This window comes from Mesocricetus auratus, unplaced genomic scaffold, assembly GCF_017639785.1.
Source record: "Mesocricetus auratus isolate SY011 unplaced genomic scaffold, BCM_Maur_2.0 Super-Scaffold_100004, whole genome shotgun sequence".
NCBI lineage: Eukaryota > Metazoa > Chordata > Mammalia > Rodentia > Cricetidae > Mesocricetus > Mesocricetus auratus.
The window spans coordinates 60,937,007-60,956,933 of record NW_024429189.1 but is presented as its reverse complement, the minus strand read 5'-3'; the positions used below and the strand labels follow the sequence as shown (position 1 = coordinate 60,956,933).

General features: G+C 53.1%; 1 protein-coding gene across 4 annotated transcripts in view; it reads left to right on the top strand.

The window, feature by feature from the left end:
* The window catches only part of Tspan18 (tetraspanin 18), a 133,334-nt gene extending 113,409 nt beyond the window's left edge, over window positions 1-19,925 (top strand). For all 4 annotated transcript variants that reach the window (XM_040745897.1, XM_005064891.4, XM_040745898.1 and 1 more), the window contains 6 exons: window positions 703-897; window positions 9,636-9,710; window positions 10,590-10,688; window positions 11,709-11,891; window positions 16,080-16,163; window positions 17,389-19,925. In XM_040745897.1, coding sequence (XP_040601831.1) covers window positions 703-897; window positions 9,636-9,710; window positions 10,590-10,688; window positions 11,709-11,891; window positions 16,080-16,163; window positions 17,389-17,436 — 684 coding nt within the window. In that variant the 3' untranslated portion in view covers window positions 17,437-19,925. The remainder of the gene's footprint in view (window positions 1-702; window positions 898-9,635; window positions 9,711-10,589; window positions 10,689-11,708; window positions 11,892-16,079; window positions 16,164-17,388) is intronic.
* The last annotated feature ends 2 nt before the right edge of the window (window positions 19,926-19,927 follow it).

Genomic DNA, 19,927 nt, shown 5'->3' with positions numbered 1-19,927 from the left:
CTGGCAGTGACCTCCAACCTACCTGCTGTTCTTGAGAGGCAGAGGCAGGTGGATCTCTGAGTTCTGAGACAGCCTGACTATAGAGTGAGTTCCAGGACAACCAAGCCTACACACACACAGAGAGAAACCCTGTCTTGAACCCTCCACAAAAAAAAGAAGAAAGAAAAGAAAAATAAGAATGAGAGTGGGAGTCCATTGAGCAAACCCTGCCGCTAGTGTGGCCACTGGGAGCTCAGCGTCACTCTCAGAGCTTGTCCATGGAGATTTATTCCATGTCAGGGAGATCTAGGCTGCAGCCTTGACTCTGCCAGGAACTTGAGAGGTGACCTTTTTGCAAGTCACTGACTTCCCCTGGGCCACAATGTGGAAACCTCATAAACTTGGAGCTGTGTGACATTTAAGCATATGAAAGTCACAAATACACCGTGTGTGACACAGCCCTTCACAGCCTGCAGAGGCACACAGGTCAGAAAGTAGATTGAGAGGGTGTGAGCTATGCTGAGGGCCAAGGAGACACGGGCCACTTTGAGTCCCACGGAAGACTCCAAGTAGCCTGTGGACTGTGGAGATTTGGGCTTAGCATGTTGAGATCCTGCCCAATCCTGCAGACCTCAGCACTGAGGGGAGGCTGTGGAAGGGGCATCTAACCTCACTGTCTGTCTGTCTGTCTGTCCTCTTTTCTCCGTGCCTGCCTATGGACAGCTGGGAGGAGCCTGCCTGCTGGGGGTTGGCATCTGGGTCCTCGTGGATCCCACTGGCTTCCGGGAGATCGTGGCTACGAACCCCCTGCTGACCACTGGCGCCTACATCGTCCTGGCCATGGGTGGCCTGCTGTTTCTTCTGGGCTTCCTGGGCTGCTGCGGGGCTGTCCGAGAGAACAGGTGTCTGCTGCTATTTGTGAGTGACCCATCCCTCACCCTGACTCTACCTGCAGCGCTATGGGTGGGGTAGACGGCTGCTGACTCCCAAGCCAAACATGGTTTCAGAATCCAAAAAGCTCTTCCCACCTCCGTGACTGTCAGCAGTAAGGCCAGCGGGTCCTGGGGTCAGGGAGTGTAACCCAGCGGGGTGGAGAACCTGCATGCCACAAACAAAGTCCTGGGTTCAGCCTCCAGCCCGCTGAGATGTCCAGCTGCTCACCCGCAGTCCTGCAGGAGACTGGTGCAGAGGCTGTTACCGAAGCACCAGGCTGTCGTCTCACCCTTGGGTGAGGAGGCCTAAGGTCAGGGACAACATCCCAGAGTAACTTTACAGAAACACGGAGCAGAGATCAGAGGAGAGGTTGAGAGAGCTTTGAATTTGACAGAAGTAGAAAGGCAGGCTTTGGAGGCTCAAGATGAGCCTGTGTGGAAGCACGAAGAACCTGGTTCCTCAAATCTTGGTCCAGTGAGACTTTTGAGGTAGACATGAAAACTCAGTTCTGCCCGGGTTGATGACTGAGCTTTGTGACATGGAAGATGCTCTTCACTTGCCTAGACCAACCATGGAAAAAATAGGTAACCACATTCTATTAGTCTAACTTTGGGTCTGCTACGGTCTGTACTGAGTAGCCCCAAAACCAAGATGGCTGTTTAAGGATAGGAGATAGCTAACTGTGTAATCATAAGCTTGCCGCTTAGCTATGGGACAGGAAACAGTTGATAACTGCATTTAGTGTCATCCGTTTACATTTTAGCTTTGTGACCAGTTGAGAGGCCCAAGGCATTCATTCATAGCTCAGCAGTGACGAGTAGTATGAGAATGGCTTGTTGGAACTCTAGTGTTTGAAGATTCTTAGCTGCCTCCTAAGTCAGTCTCCCTCCTCTCCCCGGCTCTGACTCCTCACCATCCATCACAGAGTGACCCTGTGCTGCCCTGGGACTTCCCACCATGCCTCTGGGACTTGGCTTCTCCGGCCCCCTGCCCTCAGAAAGTCACACCAGTGCCCTGCGTCACTGCACACTTGGCTGTGTTCATGCTCAAGTCCCCCTGGGGGCTGAGCTGAGCGGACTGCCCTCTAGAGCAAGGCAGTGCGTGATCTTTGCTCCCCAGCTCCTAGGTCTGCTGCTTGTATGGGACCTCTGCTCCCAGTTCTGGGAGTGGCCTTGGCCTCTTGAGTCTAACCAGCCAGGCTTCTCGGGGTGCAGTCCACTGAGGACATTGGTGTTGGCTATGACGGTGTCCTTCCTCCCAAGGCTCTGATCTACAGAACCTTAGCAATGAAGTCAAGCTGACTGTTGGACAGATCACCCTGCAGCTCTCCATGTCCCCAGGGGATATGGAATGCTCTCCGAAGCTGCTTGTTAATTCTTTGTATTTGTCACTTTTCTCATCGCTATGACAAATTGCCTGGCAAAAGCAATTTAGGGGAGGAGTGGTTTCTTCTGACTCATTTTGGAGGTGCAGTCTATCAAGGGGGGAAGACATGATGGCAGGAGCTTGAGGCGTGTGGTCACATTGTCTCTGTGGCCAGGAAGCAGAGAGAGACTCATGCTGGTGCTCAGCTCACTTTCTCCTTGTGATTCATTCTGGGGTCCCAGCCTATGGGGGTGGTGATGCGCATATAGGGCACATCTTCCCTCTGTGGCTAACCCAACCTAGAAGCTTCCTCACAGACACGGCTAGAGGCTTGCATCTTAGGCAGCTCTAGATCCTGCCAAGTTGACAGTCCATGCTAACCATCACAACTTTCTACCCCTGCTTTGGGGGGTACCCTTGCAGTTCCCTTGGTGCTAAAGATGGGTCAGAGCCCTGGAGTAACTGTCCTCTCCCTCATGCCCAAGCTGTGAGAGGTGACCTGGCCACTGAGGGTGTACTAGGCAGGAGGCAAGCCTGGGTGTGAGTGCGTACCCTGCTCTGTGCCTCCCATCTGGCGTCTTAACTGCTCAGCCTCGGCATTTTTGACTGTCAAGGGACTGACCAGCCCGCCTGAGGAGGTTGAAGCGCTGCAGACCAAGCAGCAGCAGATGGTCTTTCTCTGGATTCCCCTGGGCTGCAGTGAGGTGGGCTTGCTGTCCTGGTCTTGGTGGGTGGGTTTCTCTTCCAGGAGCTTCTGTGGGCCTGGGGCCAAGAGAACTTCAATGTTGAGCCCTACTGCAGAGTTCCTGCTCAGGATAGGAATGTATACACACCTCAAACCTGCAAATGTTCCTTGTGCATAGATGGAATGCAATTCAGTGACAGGGCCACCTTGGCGGCGGGTGGGCTGAAGGACTTCCTCGTAGGGGACCCATGGAGGGTGCTTCACAAACTATGGGCCAACCGAGGCCCAGCACAAGCATCAGGCTCAGGAGCTAGTGCAGGAAACACTGGTCAATGCCTTACTCCTGGAGGGCGGGTCACTCAGGTGAGACCCCAGGGGGATTCCCTGAGCAAGGACACAGGCAAGTGCGCAGAGATCAAAAGCACTGCCTTGCAAGTCATGAAACTGCTTTTTTCACCAGTGGCACCAGGCCTGCTAGAGGAAGACATCTGGCCTGGGGCTCCTCCCCGATTAAGACACCCCCATGTGGCTCATTCCTACCATAGCTGTGCGCTCCACCTCCCAGAGAGGAAGTGCAATGGCCTGTGCATGAGCCGCAGGGGAGCTGTAGGTCCTTTTATTTCTCAGAGCATGACATGGCCAACTTCCTGGGAGAGACAAAGAGACCCGCGGGTGCCCCCTAGTGGAATGTCCCTTCCCATCAGTCAGCTCCGTGCTACATGCTTCCCATGTAGCAGCTCCGTCTTGGGAGCGTGCAGGGCTGCGGGGGGGGGGGCTTTTAGAAGGACCTATCTGTGCCACTCCTAGGCAGGTACCCAAAGGGTTCCATATCCTGCCACAGAGAGGCTTGCCCACCCATGTTCACCGTTGATATGTTCACAATAGCCAGGAAATGGATGGGTGGATAATGAAAGTGTGGTACGTATACACAATGGGATTTTTTCATTCAGCCATAAAGAAAACTGAAATTTATTAAATTTGCAGGCAAAATGGGTGGAAGTGGAAAATATTACATTAAGTGAGATAACTCAGGCTCAGAAAGACAAATAGCTCGTGTTCTTTCTCATGCAGACCCAAGCTTCTAATTTTTATTTATGTGTATTTATGTGGGAGTAAGTATTGGGTAGAGGCCAGAAAACTAGCAAGGGATCAAGAGAGGAGGGGAAAAGAGGCTTTAAGGGAGGGATGGGAAGATACTAGAATACATATGATATGAAATGAGGATTGGGGATGCTAAGAAGGAAGAGGTGAGGAGATGGGGAAGATGAGGGAGTACTAGGAGGAGCAACCCAAACTAAAGAGGTGTGAAGATGCCCGAGAGAGCCTCACTAACATTGTATGCTGATTGAAAATACATATACAAATACGCACACATAAAACGAGGCTTTGTGAGCCCTACATGGTGGTATACATCTGTCGTAATCCCAGCATTAGGGAGGCTAATACAGGACCGCTGTGTGGCCAAGGCCAGTGTTAGATTCTTTCTCAATGGGGGGAGAGAGAGAGAGAGAGAGAGAGAGAGAGAGAGGGAGGGAGGGAGGGAGGGAGGGAGGGAGAGAGAGAGAGAGAGAGAGAGAGAGAGAGAGAGAGAGAGGGAGGGAGGGAGGGAGGGAGGGAGGGAGGGAGGGAGGGAGGGAGGGAGGGAGGGAGGGAGGGAGGGAGAGGGAGAGAGAGAGAGAGAGAGACAGAGAGAGAGGTCGTGCCTTCCCTGCCTCTCCTTGGCCTCCAGGGATGCATCATTGTTAACGGGTCCGTCCCTGCAGCCAAGCCCGGAAGGCAGCCTGTGCTCTTGGCTGAGAGCAGCCTGTGCTCTGCTGCTTTGCCAGCCTCGGCTAAGTGTGCCCTGCACGCTGCCAGCTGGAGAGGAGAATGGACCATTTGTATTTTGTGAAGTTTAAGGAGAAGGTTGAGAGCTAGGGACAGGCTGAATCAACCTAGTTCCCTTAGGACAGCTGAGAGCTGTCCCAGCCAAGTCCCAGCTGACCCTCTCTGTCTCCACTTGGTCCTTCTCATCTCTGCATCAGCCTTTCCTCTCCCCTCTCTGCTTCTCCCTCAGCTTCTTTTCCTGCTCCTTTTTCTTTCCCTCCCTATCACTCTGCTGCTATCTGTTCCCTGCTCACCCTGCTCCCAAGCCCAGTTCACCCAAACCTAAAATCAGTGAGGATCAGAGGCAGGGCAGAATACTCAGACTCCTGCCATCCAAACCAGGGCTGTTCAGGCCCTAACCCAGAACAGATCTGGGCAGGCCAAAATCATGTGCAAGAGGGATATACTAGGGCTGTAGGCATGTGTGTATGTGTGTTCTAAATGTGTGCATGTGTGTGCGAGTATATGTGAATGTTTGTTTTGTGTGCATGTGTGGTGTGTGGTACCCTGTATAGTTTATTATGAGGGCATGTGTACATATTACGTGTGCATATGTGTTTCACCATGTGTATATGCCGTGTGTACCTGTGTTGTACGCTTTGTGGCTTATGTAATAGTGTGTGAGTTGTGTGCAAACACACATACTGGTGGTATGCATGCGGTGGGGTGGCGTTGAGGCGGCATTGACACTTTGAGAAGCTTTTCTGTTTTTCTAAGACAGTCTCATGTAAGCCCAAGCTGCTAGGGGAGCAGGAATAATGATCTTGAACTTCTGCTCCTCCTGCCCACACCCCCCCAGTGCCAGGATTCCAGATGTGCCCCCGCCTCCAGTTTGTGCACTGCTGGGGATTCAGCCCAGGACTGAATATGCTAGGTAGGCATTCTGCCTACTGAGCTACAGCCCCAGCCCTTCTGGAAGGTTTTCCTGAAAGGTTCCAACCAGTTCTCTTTCCCAAGCTGAAGCTGGCTGTGTGGTTGCTCCTGTTGAAGAGGGCCACCGAGTCAGACCCTGGTGGCATCTCTGGCTCCCTGAAGGCTTTTGACTTCCTCCTTAGCCTGGCTGTCTGGACAGGGCAAACAGAACCTGGCTTTAGCCATCTCAGGATCCTGGCCCCAAGGTCCGCAGCACTAAGGCCTGGACATGGAGCAAGTCTTGCCTGGTTCTGAAGCTAAGAACCCCAAGTCTGAGGACAATTGGCCCTGTGGCTGGTCACCTAAGGGCTAGCCTAGCTAAGTGTGGGTCAGCGTCCCCAGCACCAGCTCTTGCCACGCCTCTACCAACGGTCTATGCTGGCATTTCCTGGGTGTCTCCTCTGAATGTCACAAAGAGCCCTGTGTCCAACTTACCTAAAGATTCTAATTTTAACAAGGGCAAGGGGGTGAAAGAGGGAAGGAGGGGAGAAGACAGTGAATGTATTTAACAGTTACACGAATTGTACCACGCGGACATTGGGGACTTTTTATTAGGAAGGAGAACCAGGACCTTTCCATAGGTAAGAGCACCCAGGCTCCCCAACCTCAGTGCTCAAACCTCAAAGGTGGGAAGTCCCTGGGAGGGCATCGTTGATTCCCTGGGGAAAGTCCCAAGCAGCAGGAAGCTGTGGGCGCAGGAGGAAGTCACTTGGCTGGAGGAGTCCAGGGCAGCGGAAATAGCACTGTCTCCAGTGTAGGTATTGCAACCTGAAATTTCCTCTTGAAATTCACACCCTGTGCAGGGCAGATCTACCCTGGGTAGGAGCATCCCCTGCAGGCTTCTCTTCCCCTTTCCCAGGCCAAGATTTGCCACATTCATTCTTGACGTCTTTCCTGAGGCTTCAGATCTGTGCAGCCCACCCCAGAGTGAGCCTGTGTCTGCCTTGTGTGTGTTGGCTTGTTCATGCCCAGAGTATCTCAGAAGCTTTGGGATGGAGGCACAGGGAGGTGACAGATCCAGGTGTTGGTGAGAGTTTGAGCTTTGACATTTGGCTGTGCATCCCAGGACTGGCTGTTGAACCGCACTAAGACTCTTCATGTGCAAAACGGGGACAACCAGATCTATCAGTCTGTGCTCACGATCCACTGGGGAAATGTGCATCTCAAGCGTAGCTCTGCTGTGACTTGATGTGTGGGAAATGAAGAGAAAGAGAGCTGGTCATTCACAGCTCTTAAGAACTGAAAGCTCCTGCAGTCACCCCAAAATTGCAGCACCATCGCCTGCAATCACCTCCAATTGGCGGCAATACCACCTCCTCGTAGAGCCACAGCTCAGCAGTAAAATGGAGGGTTACTGGGGAGCACATGCCCCTCCCCCCAAGCTGCAGACAGGAGACCGGCGAGAGCAAAGGGCATGGCAGTGCTGTTTTCCTAGACGGTGCCAGGCTTCCATGGGTTCTGTGGTCTTCCAAGCACAGCAGCAAGGTTGCTCTCAAGCAAATCTCGTCACCTACAGTCTCACGGACACTGTAAAATGACCATGCGTGGGCATGTGCCAACCATAATCTGTGACTCCTGGATACCACCAGCATTGCAGACATCACTGTGGGGTCAATAGCCTGAGAGCCTGCCAACAGTCAGGGAGGACACAGAGCAAGGAGGGGCCCTGGAGAGCTCATAGACCAGCCAAGTGGACATGCCACATCTCTGCCTGGGGACGGGGGGAGGGGGGGAGGGGGGACTGCAAGGACACTCTCTCAGTGGCTGCTCAGTTCAGAGATAGCCAGACTCATGAAGGCCAGGTCAAAGGTTGACAGAAAAGATGGGGGAGCAGCAGCCAGGGTCCTACCCCAGACCTAGGAAGCTCCTTGTCCTCAGCCCAAGACTACTCCAGTCTTTGAGAAGTTCTGGGTTTCCTGATCAAGTCAACTTTCCACCTGTGTGTGTCTGGCTGTCTCACACTTTCTCCAGCATGGCTGCCACTCAGCTGTCAGGCTTCCCCCTGGGCTGCGGGCCTTCTCTGAGTACAGAGGCATCAGGAAGCCCCAAGAAGGAGAGGGTTGACCTGGGGCTTTCCAGTCTTCATACCTTTGGACCAGTCATCACCTCTCTAGCCTCTGCTTCCTCATCTATGAACAAGAGAAAGTCATAGAGACAGCCATGGGAAAGTCAGGGGCTGATGCCATGCATCCCAAGGCCAGGGTCTGTGTCAGAGGTCAGAGGCAGCTTGAACCTGAGTGCCTCCCCCATCCACCTCCTGGAACAGTGGAGTGCAGGGCCATCAGGGATGCAGAGAACCCACGGGTTACTCCCTCGGTAAAGCCATGGGCCAGGGAGACGGTCCCATTGTGGATAGTCTCAGATAGGCCCTCTCTCTTTGGGCATTGCACTGACAGACTATTTGGCAGGTCTAGGGACCTGTCTGTGTCTTACAGCCATCCTTCATTCTTCCCAAAGAATGCTCAACAGTTTGGGAGCTCTCTAGGGAAGCTGTGTTGGAGCAGAAAAGCCATAGTTGGAACATGACTGGGGTCTCCAAGGATGAGGATAAAGTGATAGAGTTTCTGATGGGAAAAGAATATTATGAGAGAAAACCCCTCAGAGTCATCCACCATGCCCTAGGACATCCAACAAGTCATGGCTTAGTTCTTAGCAAGAGGTGTGTTCTACAGCTTATGCAAGTGGCCTGGAGATACTTTCATTCATGCGGACATTTTCATTCCATTATATCATCCATCCTCATTACCAGTCCTGTGTTACTGGGAAAGAGGGACCTGAGATATCCTCAGGCTAAGCCCAACATCTCCATCTCCTTCTGGTCGAGTCATCAATACTGGCTGACCAGCCCGTGTGTGGCCAAGGGGATGGATGGGATATAGGGACCAGCCTCTGTGTATGCTCACTGTGGGTCCTCTGCTGTTGGCTCATCTAGGGTATGGAGTTTGCAATTGTACTGGCAAAGGAAAGCCAAAGTGCTTCTTCCTATGTTCAAAACAGTGTTGGTGAGGACCAGAGCCTGAGACACACAGCACATCACGGGGGCGCCATGACAATTTGTTCCTTTTTGAGGCCTCTCGGGTGCTGGAGGAAGGCAGCCTTCAGTGAGCGGCAAAGTCCTACAGTAGGGATCTGCTGGGGTGCCTCTGTTTGATGCTATGATGTGGATAGGGCCTGCTGGGAGAGGTCAGGAAGGCCTCTCAGGAGTGAGGCTAGCGCTCAACTTTGGCACAAGGGACCACCCAGCCTGGGAGAGCCCCACACCGGAGCATCCTGGTTAATCTATGGAACAGGAATTTAGTGAGTGGAGCAGAAGAGTTCTGTGTTGAACATCTAACTCCCTCCCTGGACTCTCTGGGAGTCCCACTACCTTTCTGACCACCTCACACCTCCGTTTCAGCCGAAGACAACATGCCTTCCCTGCTTCCACTGAAGACAGCATGGCCTCTCTATTTCCATGGCAACAGAGGCACTGGGGCAAGAAAAAAGTGGCCTTGAGGTTGATGGGGTGGGAAACCCAGCCTGGGAACCCCAAGGATCCAGGATCCCACAGTTTGGATAATTCACAGAGGGAAATGTCCCCAAAGGGAGCCCAGGCAAATTGCTGCAGCAGCAGCAGCTTCCTCCCGAGATCCCCAGGTAGGCTCTTCAGGTCGGACGCCGCAGCCTCTCTCAGTGACCATGCGCTCGGAAGACAGATTTATTTTGTCTGCATTGCTCATATGTTTTATTGCAACTCTGTGGCTCCAAAGGTAGATCCTTGGTGTGTTTGTTATGAAAACAGTGATTTATGGCAGCGAAGGTCTGTCTTACAAGATGAGTACACTCCATCTATCGTGGAAGGGTGCGCGGGAAGATGGTGCCCCACGTGGGCCTCATGGCTGCCCTCTCTCTACAGTTTTTCCTGTTTATCCTGATCATCTTCCTGGTAGAGCTCTCGGCAGCCATCCTGGCCTTCATCTTCAGGGAGCACGTATGTACCATTCAGCCCCCCTTACCCTTCCCTGTACCCACCGAGCACTGGGGGCCTCCTCTCTCATCCAGTTCCACAAGCCTAAACATGGCCTTCACCTCAGGGTGCTAGGGACTGGAGCAACCCAGCCCAATGAAGTCTCCTCCTGTAGGAGTGTTTCCAAGAGTCCTCACCCAGGGGCGCCTATGGGTCCCCTCCTCTGGACCACCTGATAAAAGCTCCAGTCTGGTTCTAGAATTTATATCCAACCCATTGACATCCTGATGATGGGTGTCACATGGTCAGGTGGTTGGAGAGGACAACCCCAGTCTGGTCATGTTGTGTACCATGCTAGGCTACCAGTCCCTCTAAGTAGCTTATATCATAGGACATTCATTCCAGAAGCTTCAGCCAGCTCCTTACTCTAAATCTAGTGGATGAGGCTTGGCACCACAGCTGGAAGGGCCTGAGCTCCAAACAGGAGGGCATAAAGGATAAGCCACATGGGCCAGCCTGGGACAAGGAGCCAGCTTGAGGGAGCTGTTGAGAACAGTGACTTTGAGGACACAGCTGGGAGCTCTGGGTAATTGAAGGCTTACCCACACCCTGGCCCCTTATAGGTTGGGCCTGGAACCTGCTGATTCCGAAGGATAGAATGACAGTCACCCCCTCCCATGCTCATCCTCTGAGAAGAGATGCAAAGTTGAGCAGGGTTCCCAGTGTGTTCCATCCTGGGGTTAGGGGAGGCCTATGTATGCAGGCATCCTTGTCAGAGCAGTTACCTGTGATGACAAAGCAAGGTCCCAAGCCTTAGGAAGGGGTGCCTGCCCAAAATGGGTAATTAAAGATGACCTGGGATATCAGGCTGAAAAGACTCAGCACCCTCTCCTCTGTCCCCAGCTCACCCGAGAGTTCTTCACCAAGGAGCTCACCAAGCACTACCAGGGCAATAATGACACGGACGTGTTCTCTGCCACCTGGAACTCAGTCATGATCACAGTGAGTGCCCCTGCCCATGCCATCCTGTGATACATGAGCATTCAAAGCCATAATGATGACATGAAAAAATGCTAGAGGTCAGTTTCTAGGGCTCTTCCAACCCCCTGCCTGTGCCAGACATCAACAATCAATCAAGAATCACTGATCCCACTCTTGGCTGGGGGAAGCAGCAATCTAAGTTGTCACAGCTAGTAAATCACAGTACAGAGTCTTCACAAAACTTGTTCTCTTCCCCTGACTTAAGTCTCAAGCACCAGCCATTGTCATTGATGTTAATAATAATCAGTACAGGGGCTGGGGAGGTGGTTGAGTCAGTAAAGTGCTTGCTGTGCTGTCGTGAGGAACTGAGTTTCATTTCCAGCACCCACGTCAGAAGCCAGGTGTTATGATGCATGCATATAGTCCCAGCACTCGGGAAATGGAGACAGGTATATCCTTGGGGCTCACCCACATCATGGATTAGCCGACCTAACCTAATCTATGAGCCTCAGGCCCCAGTAAAAGCCCCTGTCTCAAAACATAAATACAGCTGGGTGGTGGTGGCACACACCTTTAATTCCAGCACTCAGGAGACAAAGGCAGGCAGATCTCTGAGTTCAAAACCAACCTGGTGGACAGAGAAAGTTCCAGAGCAGCCAGCGCTACACAAAGAAAGAAAAAAAAGACAGCACCTGAATAATGACATCTGAGACTGACCTCAGACCTCCATGCATATATATACACACATGCCCCCAACACCCACACATGCACCTGCACATGAACAAGTGTGCATGTAATATACACATGCCAAATGTAACAATTATAATTAGCATAGCATATTATAAAATCATAGCATGTGAAATGCTTACCAATGTCATGAGGTAAGGAACATACTGCTGCGCCCCTCTTCCAGAAAGGACCTGAAGTGCAGGGACGTGGGTCATCACCACAGTCACACAGAGGGCAGAGGGAGCTGGGCCCTGGCAGAGGCTGGCATCCCCTCTGGCCCAGCTCTAGCCCCCACTTCCGGGTCTCTTCTAGTTTGGCTGCTGTGGGGTCAATGGACCCGAAGACTTCAAGATGGCCTCCGTGTTTCGGCTGCTGACTCTGGACAGCGAGGAGGTGCCCAAAGCCTGCTGCCGGAGGGAACCCCAGACTCGGGATGGGGTGCTGTTGAGCAGGGAGGAGTGCCAGCTGGGGAGGAGTCCATTCATAAACAAACAGGTACTGCCCTGTTCCTTGCAGGGAGACACTCCACAAGGGGCAGAGCTCAGAGCTGGGGGAAGCAGTGTCTGCCCAGGGGGTCTGAAGGTGGTCGAGAGCTCGGTCTCCTACTCAGGCCTCTGAGATTCAAGGAACTGGGGAGAGGCTCACACGGACGGGAGACGAGTCGGGTGTAGGCTGCAGTGGGGATTTGGGATGTGGTTCCAAGGTGGGTTTTCCAAACTTCTAATAATAAAATCAGAGTTGGATAGCAGGGGTGGGGGTGTTCCTTAGACGTGCACCTATGTATGAGGAAACTTGCTCTGTCAATTAGGGGCATTCCTTGATCCCAGGGGAGCAAACTCTCATTGACCTGACCCTAGACAATCAGAGAAACGTCTAGGCTTCTTTCTTCTCTTGAAATCTAAGGGTTTCAGCCTTGTTTCTCTTGGGGGAAACAAAGGTCTCAGCTGTCCCCTCAACAAGCACCACCTCACCCTTGGTCCCCTCCTTCCTGCTGGCCAGAAGTCCTGCCCCTCCATAGAGACCGAGACAGAGGTTGGGCAGGGCAGGCAGGGAGAGGATGAGGATGAGAGCCACACCTGGGTTTCTCCCCTGGCCAGCCTTCCCTGGAGAATTCCAAACACCAGGGAACAGGTGGAGCACAAGAGACAAGGCCTGGCTCCCACGGGGATCCTAGTCTAGGGAGGAATGGTAGGAAGATGGTGAACCAGTGAACAAAAGCAATGGTCCTGAGGGTGAAAATCGGTTGAGAAAGTGCTGCAATGTGGCATGGGCTGGAGCTTAAGGTTCTCAGAGTCCCAAGGGAGGTCATTATTGGGCTGAGACCGGATCGCGTGGCCTCAACTTGACACCAAGAACTCAGCTCTTGTCCCTGCACCTCACCCGGGATAGCTCAGAGCTCAGCTCCTCCACCAGACAGCCTAGCCTGCCTTGCTGCCCCAGAGAAAGAGACAGCATAAAGACGGAGAGCACTGGGATGCGGATGCTGCGGAGAGAGCAGGCCACTGAAGGTTTGGATCGCAGGGACCTATGTGAAGAGCAGATAGAATGTGGGCAGCACTGAGCATGTGTGGAGTCTCCTGCTGACAGGCCTAAGCCGTTACCGGCTCACTGGAAGCCAAACCAGCTGACCCAACGCTTCCTTGCTCCTTCCCCTGCTAGGGAAGAAAAGTCCGCCATAGCTCAGGAGTGTGAAACTGAAGGAAGCCTTGTCTCTCCTGCTGTCTCAGAGGCCAAGGGAATACGAGCAAAGGACATTTGGACAACTGAGTCACGCCCTTATGAGAAAGTGTGACACCCCCACCTTCACCAGAATGCAGTCGCCTTGCTGAGGACAGGGAATTGTGGACAGGGAGTGAGGACAGAAGGTCTGCAGAGAAAGAGCAGGCTCTAGAGAAGGCGCAGTCTCCTCAGTGTGAGAAGGGCTCCTGAGGGCTCAGGAGTTGGGTGGGTTTGGGAGAGAGTCCTACAGCCAGGCTCCTGCCCCCTCCTGCTTCCTGAACTTTCTCCTGCAGGCTCCTGGTTTCTAGACGCTTCCCCCAGGAGCACACTCCTGCTGTCTCCCGGGCTGAGGACCACAGAGCCACAGCGATTCTCCATCGCGGAGCCTCTCCCAGCTTAGTGGGGCTGGCAGTTGGGGCTCATTCTGTCACTCGCATCCCCTCTGAGTCATCTTTTCTGTTAAGACCTCCACCGGGAGACCATCTGAGGTTGGGTTCTCTCAGAACTGCCTTCCAAAAGCCCAGGACACATGTGTGACTGGAACAAGCTGGACTGCCAGAAGCGTGTAGTTCACTCAGGGAAATGGAGGTGGCTTGTTGGCACTCCAACTACCCTGGAGCTAGGAATTCAAGACAGTTCTCCGTGAACAGCGGAGGAAGGATGGGGTGATAGGCCGGAGTAGGGGTGAGGCGAATCACAGGTCTTGTGAGAAGTCTCCGTGTGAGAGCAGGCATGTGACAGAGGTGTTTCTGTTCTATCTGGGCTGAGGGGCATAGTGTGTGATGTTTGGGGAAAGCTGAGTGTGACGTATCTGTGAGATACCCAGACAGGGATTGCAGGTAGGCAGTGGTGTTCATCCTGGAGCCTGGGAAGGGCACCCTAAGGACGAGAATGTGGGGGTACTGCCCAGGAATAGCTGCCCTCTCGCTGGTTGCTTTAGGATGACGATGGGCAGGAAGCGGGGTGGGGAGCATTCCCTCTTGAACACTGGAGGACAGGTGCCATGGCACATATCTAGAGAGTCATGGTGCCAGACGAGGGTGCTCCATCATGGGGTGATACCCAGGACGTGGCCAGTTCCGGACTCTGACGGAGACCTTGGCCACACAAGGACAGGCATTTCTGAAGTGTAGCTCCATCCCCTCAGGGTAGAGGGGAAAAGAATCCCATGCCCCTCTCTGAAGCTGAGCTTCCCTTCTTATTGTGTGCATGGCCTTGAGTGAGCCACCCCTGCTCTCTCCCCTCTTCCAAGGAGGTAAACCACAGGTGAGCCACTTCTCACCAGGGGCTGCACGGAGGACCACATGGTGCAGGGCACATGAAACAGGCTCCTGACAGAGGGATGCAACTGTAGGTAACACCATCCCCTCTGCCACTCATGCCAGGGCTTCTCTGTCCCTGGGGAGTTTCCACCAGCTAACCTCCTGCTCAGCTTGGGTCACTTGTGTTAGGGTCTGTGTGTGTGTCTTGGCAGTCTGTCTACTCATTCCCTGGGGCTCCAATGCCCGCCCCCTTGCTTAGCTCCCAGCCAGCCTCCTCTTGGAAGACACTGTGACTTCCACCTGGCCACTGTCCCTGATCGGATCCTACTACTGTCTGCTTGCTCAGAGAAAGCCTCCTCAGGTTCACTTCTAGCCAAACATACCTGGGTTCTGGGTAGGAAATAGCAACAGATTTGAAGATCAAGACCCCAGTCTCGGTAGAACCCAAAATCCAACAGTCACCCCACATAGATGGGCATGGTTCCCATCCTCACCAAACCACCAGGCCCGTCCACTTGGAAGTCCTCCAGTTGGGCCGAAAGAATGTTCAGACATTCACAAAAGGAAGAAAAACTCTGTTTTTTTTAAGAATATGTTTCAGGCCGGGCGTTGGTGGCGCACACCTTTAATCCCAGCACTCGGGAGGCAGAGGCAGGCGGATCTCTGTGAGTTCGAGGCCAGGCTGGACTGACAGCCTCCAAAACAATACAGAGAAACCCTGTCTCATAAAAACCAAAAAAAAAAAAAAGAATGTGTTTCAGATGGCTGAACGTATAGCTCAGCCAATAGACTTGTCTAGCATGCATGAAGCCTAGGCTCCCACCATCCCATAAACTGGGTAATCCTAGCACTCAGGTAATAAGGCCAGGAGAATTAGAAGTTCAAGGTCATCATTAACTACATAGAGAGTTCTAGGGTAGCCAGGACTACATGAAATCCTATCTCTCAAAAATAAATGTGTATATTTCATTTAGAGCTGGGATGGGCGTGGCTCCTTCACGGTCAGCATTAGGTCCTAGGTTTGATCGCCAGCACTGCTGTATATATAATTCACAGAGAGGACTCATTATGGCTTGGTGTCTGTGGCCACCATGGGGGGCGGGGCAGGGAACACAAAGTAAAATGTGCTTGGGGCCCAGTGGGGGAGGTCTTGTCTCCCCTGGCTTATCTGACACCCAAAGGCAGTGGGCACAAGAGTCACATGGAGGTGGCTTTCCTGTGAGGCTGAGGAAGGAGATCTGTGAAAAGTCTGAGGCTGGCTTGCCTGGCCTTGAGCCACAGCAGACAGGCTGGTCAAGAGAGGGACTGAGGGGCACTGTGAACCTCTGCAAGCTGCTGTCCCTCTTGGAGAGCAGGTGAGCATTCAGATTGAAGAAGCCCAGCCCAACCAGCACCGCCTTTGGGGTTCAATCCCCACTTGTCAGGAACACCAGGAAGCCTGGGTGTTTGGGCACTTCCTCATACCCTGGCTCTGAGGCTGAGTTAGCCTTGGGAAGTTTTCAGCCTGTCTCAGGGACCGGATGTCACTGGGGGAGGGTGTTGTCAAATCTGTAAATGACCTGATACTTGCTCCTCCCCACATAAGTATGAAAATGGCAGCCTGCAATTGCTGAGCCCTGGGGCCAATGCCAGGGACTTCGGTGCCAACAATGGTGCCCAGCTGCAGAATGCACCTCCCTCATCCCTGGCCTTTCCTTCCCAGGGCTGCTACACAGTTATCCTCAACACCTTCGAAACCTACGTCTACCTGGCTGGGGCCTTTGCCATTGGGGTGCTGGCTATAGAGGTGAGTAGGGACCCCTGGAAAGAAGCCCCGGGTTCTGAACACTCAGCCTACTTCCCAGATCCATGACTGTGGGCTGCTGAAAATGTCTGCCACTGGAGATATTCTTGTAGCCTAAAGCTACGTGCCTGCTTGTCCCAGAAGAGTGAGAGCAGGCAGGCCCTGAGAGGCCTCCTACTTCACCCAGCTCTGCAGTCCAAACACGCCTTGTGGGATATGTGAACTGCCTTGAAGGCTGGGGCCGGGGACTTCTTGATAGGACCCTGCCTTTGCAAGTGTTCTGGATGTCTCTTTAATTTGGCAATGGAATTTTGGTACCCTTCATCCCAGGCCCCAGCACATCTGAGTGGCTGTTGACACTCGAGCTACCACTAGGTGGTGCTTCAGTCTTCCCTTCTCACGGCCCCCTGCCAGTTCTAGGATGAACTTAGGAGCAATGAAGCCAGCTACCCTGATTCTTGGCCCTTGCCTCCTGCTCTTCAGGGCCCCGTTCGAGGATGCTCTGGTCACCTAGCACCCTGGATATCTCCTTGTTCAGTGTCCTCTGTGCCTTGTCTCTCGGGATAATAATTCTGCGTAAGCCCCAGGGGAAATGGAGGTATCATTCGTTAACTCCACAGGCATGTATTGAGCCCTTGCTGTATGCTAGCACTGCTGGAAGTAAACAATTCCTCCTGTGGGGACTAAACCAGCAACAGACACGCAGATCTTCCTGAGGCTGGGCAAATTTCAAGAATGTGACCAGTGTACATAGCTTTACCTCGAAGTAGCCACAGGCCACGCTTAGGGTACTGTGACCTCTGCAAACCTCATCATGTCCCGAGAGCTATCTTGGAAGCAAGGTCTCTGGGGGCAGTATATCCCTGCTCAAGCCAGGCTACCCCGCTGGTCCTGTGTGCCCTGAATCAGGTTGTTCGACTTCCCTGTAGTAACTCACTTCCTGCTGGTTAGAAAGGCTGCTGACACAGCACTTAAAACTACTTTACATGGTAAGTACCTGGCACACACTCGGGGCCCGAGAAGGGTTATGCTTTGCTTAAGGTCTCTGCCGACCCGAGGAATACAGATTTGAATTGTTTAAACAGATGGCTTGCTTTCAAAGCTCCCCCCTTGGATGGGGAGCATGTGCTTGCCCTGGACGGAGTCAAAAGTCCCCCCAGGATGCATGCTGTGTGGCCCCTCGGCGAGCACCAAGCCTGACTCGGGTGATTTCTTCCTTTCTCTGCAGCTTTTCCTCATGGTCTTTGCCATGTGCCTCTTCCGGGGCATCCAGTAGACCATGGTCTGAAGACACCCAGCCCACCACTGCCCAGGAGCCAGCCCCCTCCCCTCCCTGTCCTCTGCCCCCGGGGAGGAGGCAAGGCCAGCCTGGATGGCCAGGAGCATAGAGCGGATTTTTAAAATAAAACAAAGACAGATGTGAACTGAAGATGCCTCACTTGGCTCCAAGGCAAGAACCATGGGCTCAGCAAGGACTTAGGGCTGGCCTGGGACCAGCTGTTCCTGACACCAAAGGATTATCAGCCTCAGAGCCCCTGGGATCTGTCAAACTGGACTGTCCCCTGGCCCGGGTCCCCTCTCTTAGCATTTCCAGGATCTGAGCAACCAGAAGGCAGAAACACACCCTGGAGGATGAGCTGTAGCTCAGAGTCCCCAAGGAGGTGCACTTTTCACCACGAGAACGGAATCTGCAGCGCCATCTGCTGGACGGCGAAGTTGTCCTGGCTCCCGGCGGGCTGAGGGTGGCTGTGTGTGGATCTGAAAGTGGCAGTCTTTGATTTCCTCACCTCTTGGATCAAAGCCTCGCCAAGTCCCAGAAAAGGGCAGTGACTTGTCCACATTCACACAGTATGTGCGTGACAAGGTCATCTCCGGGCTGCTGTCACTCCAGCCAGGACTCCTCAGCATCCCAATGTAAACTAAACTGTCCAGGAACTGCCTGTACCAAGTTCTTGTGACTCTACCTAAGCCTTCTGTCATCCATCACCTGTCCCCTTGGGCCATACCCTTCCCTATTCTCCCTGGTGGAAGACACCCCGATATTGTTCATGTCTCTTTCTGCCCAGAGCTGAGGCTTGAACGTGCTCTCCAAGGTCCCTGGCAAGAATTCACCCCCTTGCATACGTCCACAAGTGGGGCTCACTACCTCCCAACGCAGCCTCCTGCCTTCAGAAGCTCTGATGTCACCACGCCTCAACAGACAGAAGGGGTTTCCGTTTTCCTGAGCTTCTCTCCACATAGCCCCTTCACTCTCTCCTTCCTAGAGGTTAAGGTCATAACTTTTGTCTGCAGAACCCCACAGCCGCTCAGCCATTCCCACCAAGACATACTTTCTGATTTTATGCTGTCCATACAACATTTTGTTATTCTCTCTAGACTCACACACACAGGTCACAACCAACGTGCACACAAACACACACACACACTGACTACAGACTAGGTTGCCAATGGGGTTGCAAGATGTCTGACCCTGTCAGGACTGTGTTGAGTTCATTAGTGTTGTCTGTCAGGATTACAAATTTGATTAATTGTGTCTGCCATGGGCTCACCAGACGTGGGATGGGACAGTGTTGGAAGGAACAGCATGGTGTCTGCTCTCCTCAGAGCCTGATCTAATTCCAGCTTCCCTCTCTGCCTTCCTGCCACCTGGGAGTCGTAGCCAAAGCCTGGAGACCAGAGCTCCCCTGCTACTTGGGTCACTGTCTGGGTCCAAGGGGACCCCCTTCTCATTTCTTTCCTCTCTTCATGTCCTCACCCATCCCGGCCTTCCTGGGGGTTTTTGAGTACCACTTTTGCAAGTTGTCTTTATGACAGCTAACTTGGCATCCCCATAAATGAAGCCTAGAGACTGAGTCACGAGGTCAGAGGACCTCACTGCTTGTTCCCAGCCCAGAGACCTGGTCTTTGACTCAGAACCCACCACATACTGAACTCCAACTGCCTAGGAAGACAAATGGATCAGCTGAGGTGGATTGGAAGCTCATGGCCCCTCTAAGCAGCATAGAGCCCAGCCACAGAGGCTCTGCAGAGCTAGCAGGCTTCCAGGGACAGCAGGGCTGGCACAAAGAGAGCTGAGAGGGCAGATATGTAACCCAGGCAGTTCCAGGGTAGATCAGACTCTCACCAGAAGAACTTTGCATATAGACGTTGAAGAGCCCCCAGGTAGGCCAGATGCAGCCCAGCTATGAATCCAGCTCCTCGGTCAGCACCCCCATGGGACTAGAGGGAGGTAGGCAGTCCACCCTGTGAGGTTGCCAGTAGCCATTTACAAGACTGTCTGAGGTCACTCTGGTGGGGTTTGGTGGGCTGTTCTGTATACTCTCAGGGGAGGGGAGCAGAGGCCTCCTTCACCTCTCACTCCAGGACCAATAGTTTCACCTGAGATGCCCTGTGACTCGCATTCAGTAGTGAGCAGCCCCTGCCTGCCCAGAGCAACTTGCCGAAGAGACAGCAGAAACCTACAGACAGGGACTAAGACTGCCTCTGTGGCCCATGCCCCTTCTTAGCATCCTGTCCCAAGTCCCTGACCTACCCGGGTCCTGAACCCAGCACCCCGCCCCAAGGAACCCCAACATACACACACACATACACATACACACACACACACACACACACACACACGCACGCGCGTTATAGTTTATTTTGGAAACTGTAATGTCCCTTGCAGTAGGAAACAGAGCTAATTTATCATTATACTTCCCAAGCCCACCCCCTTTTATATTCTATATCAAGAGAAATTTTGTAATATAAAACAGGACACACACAGA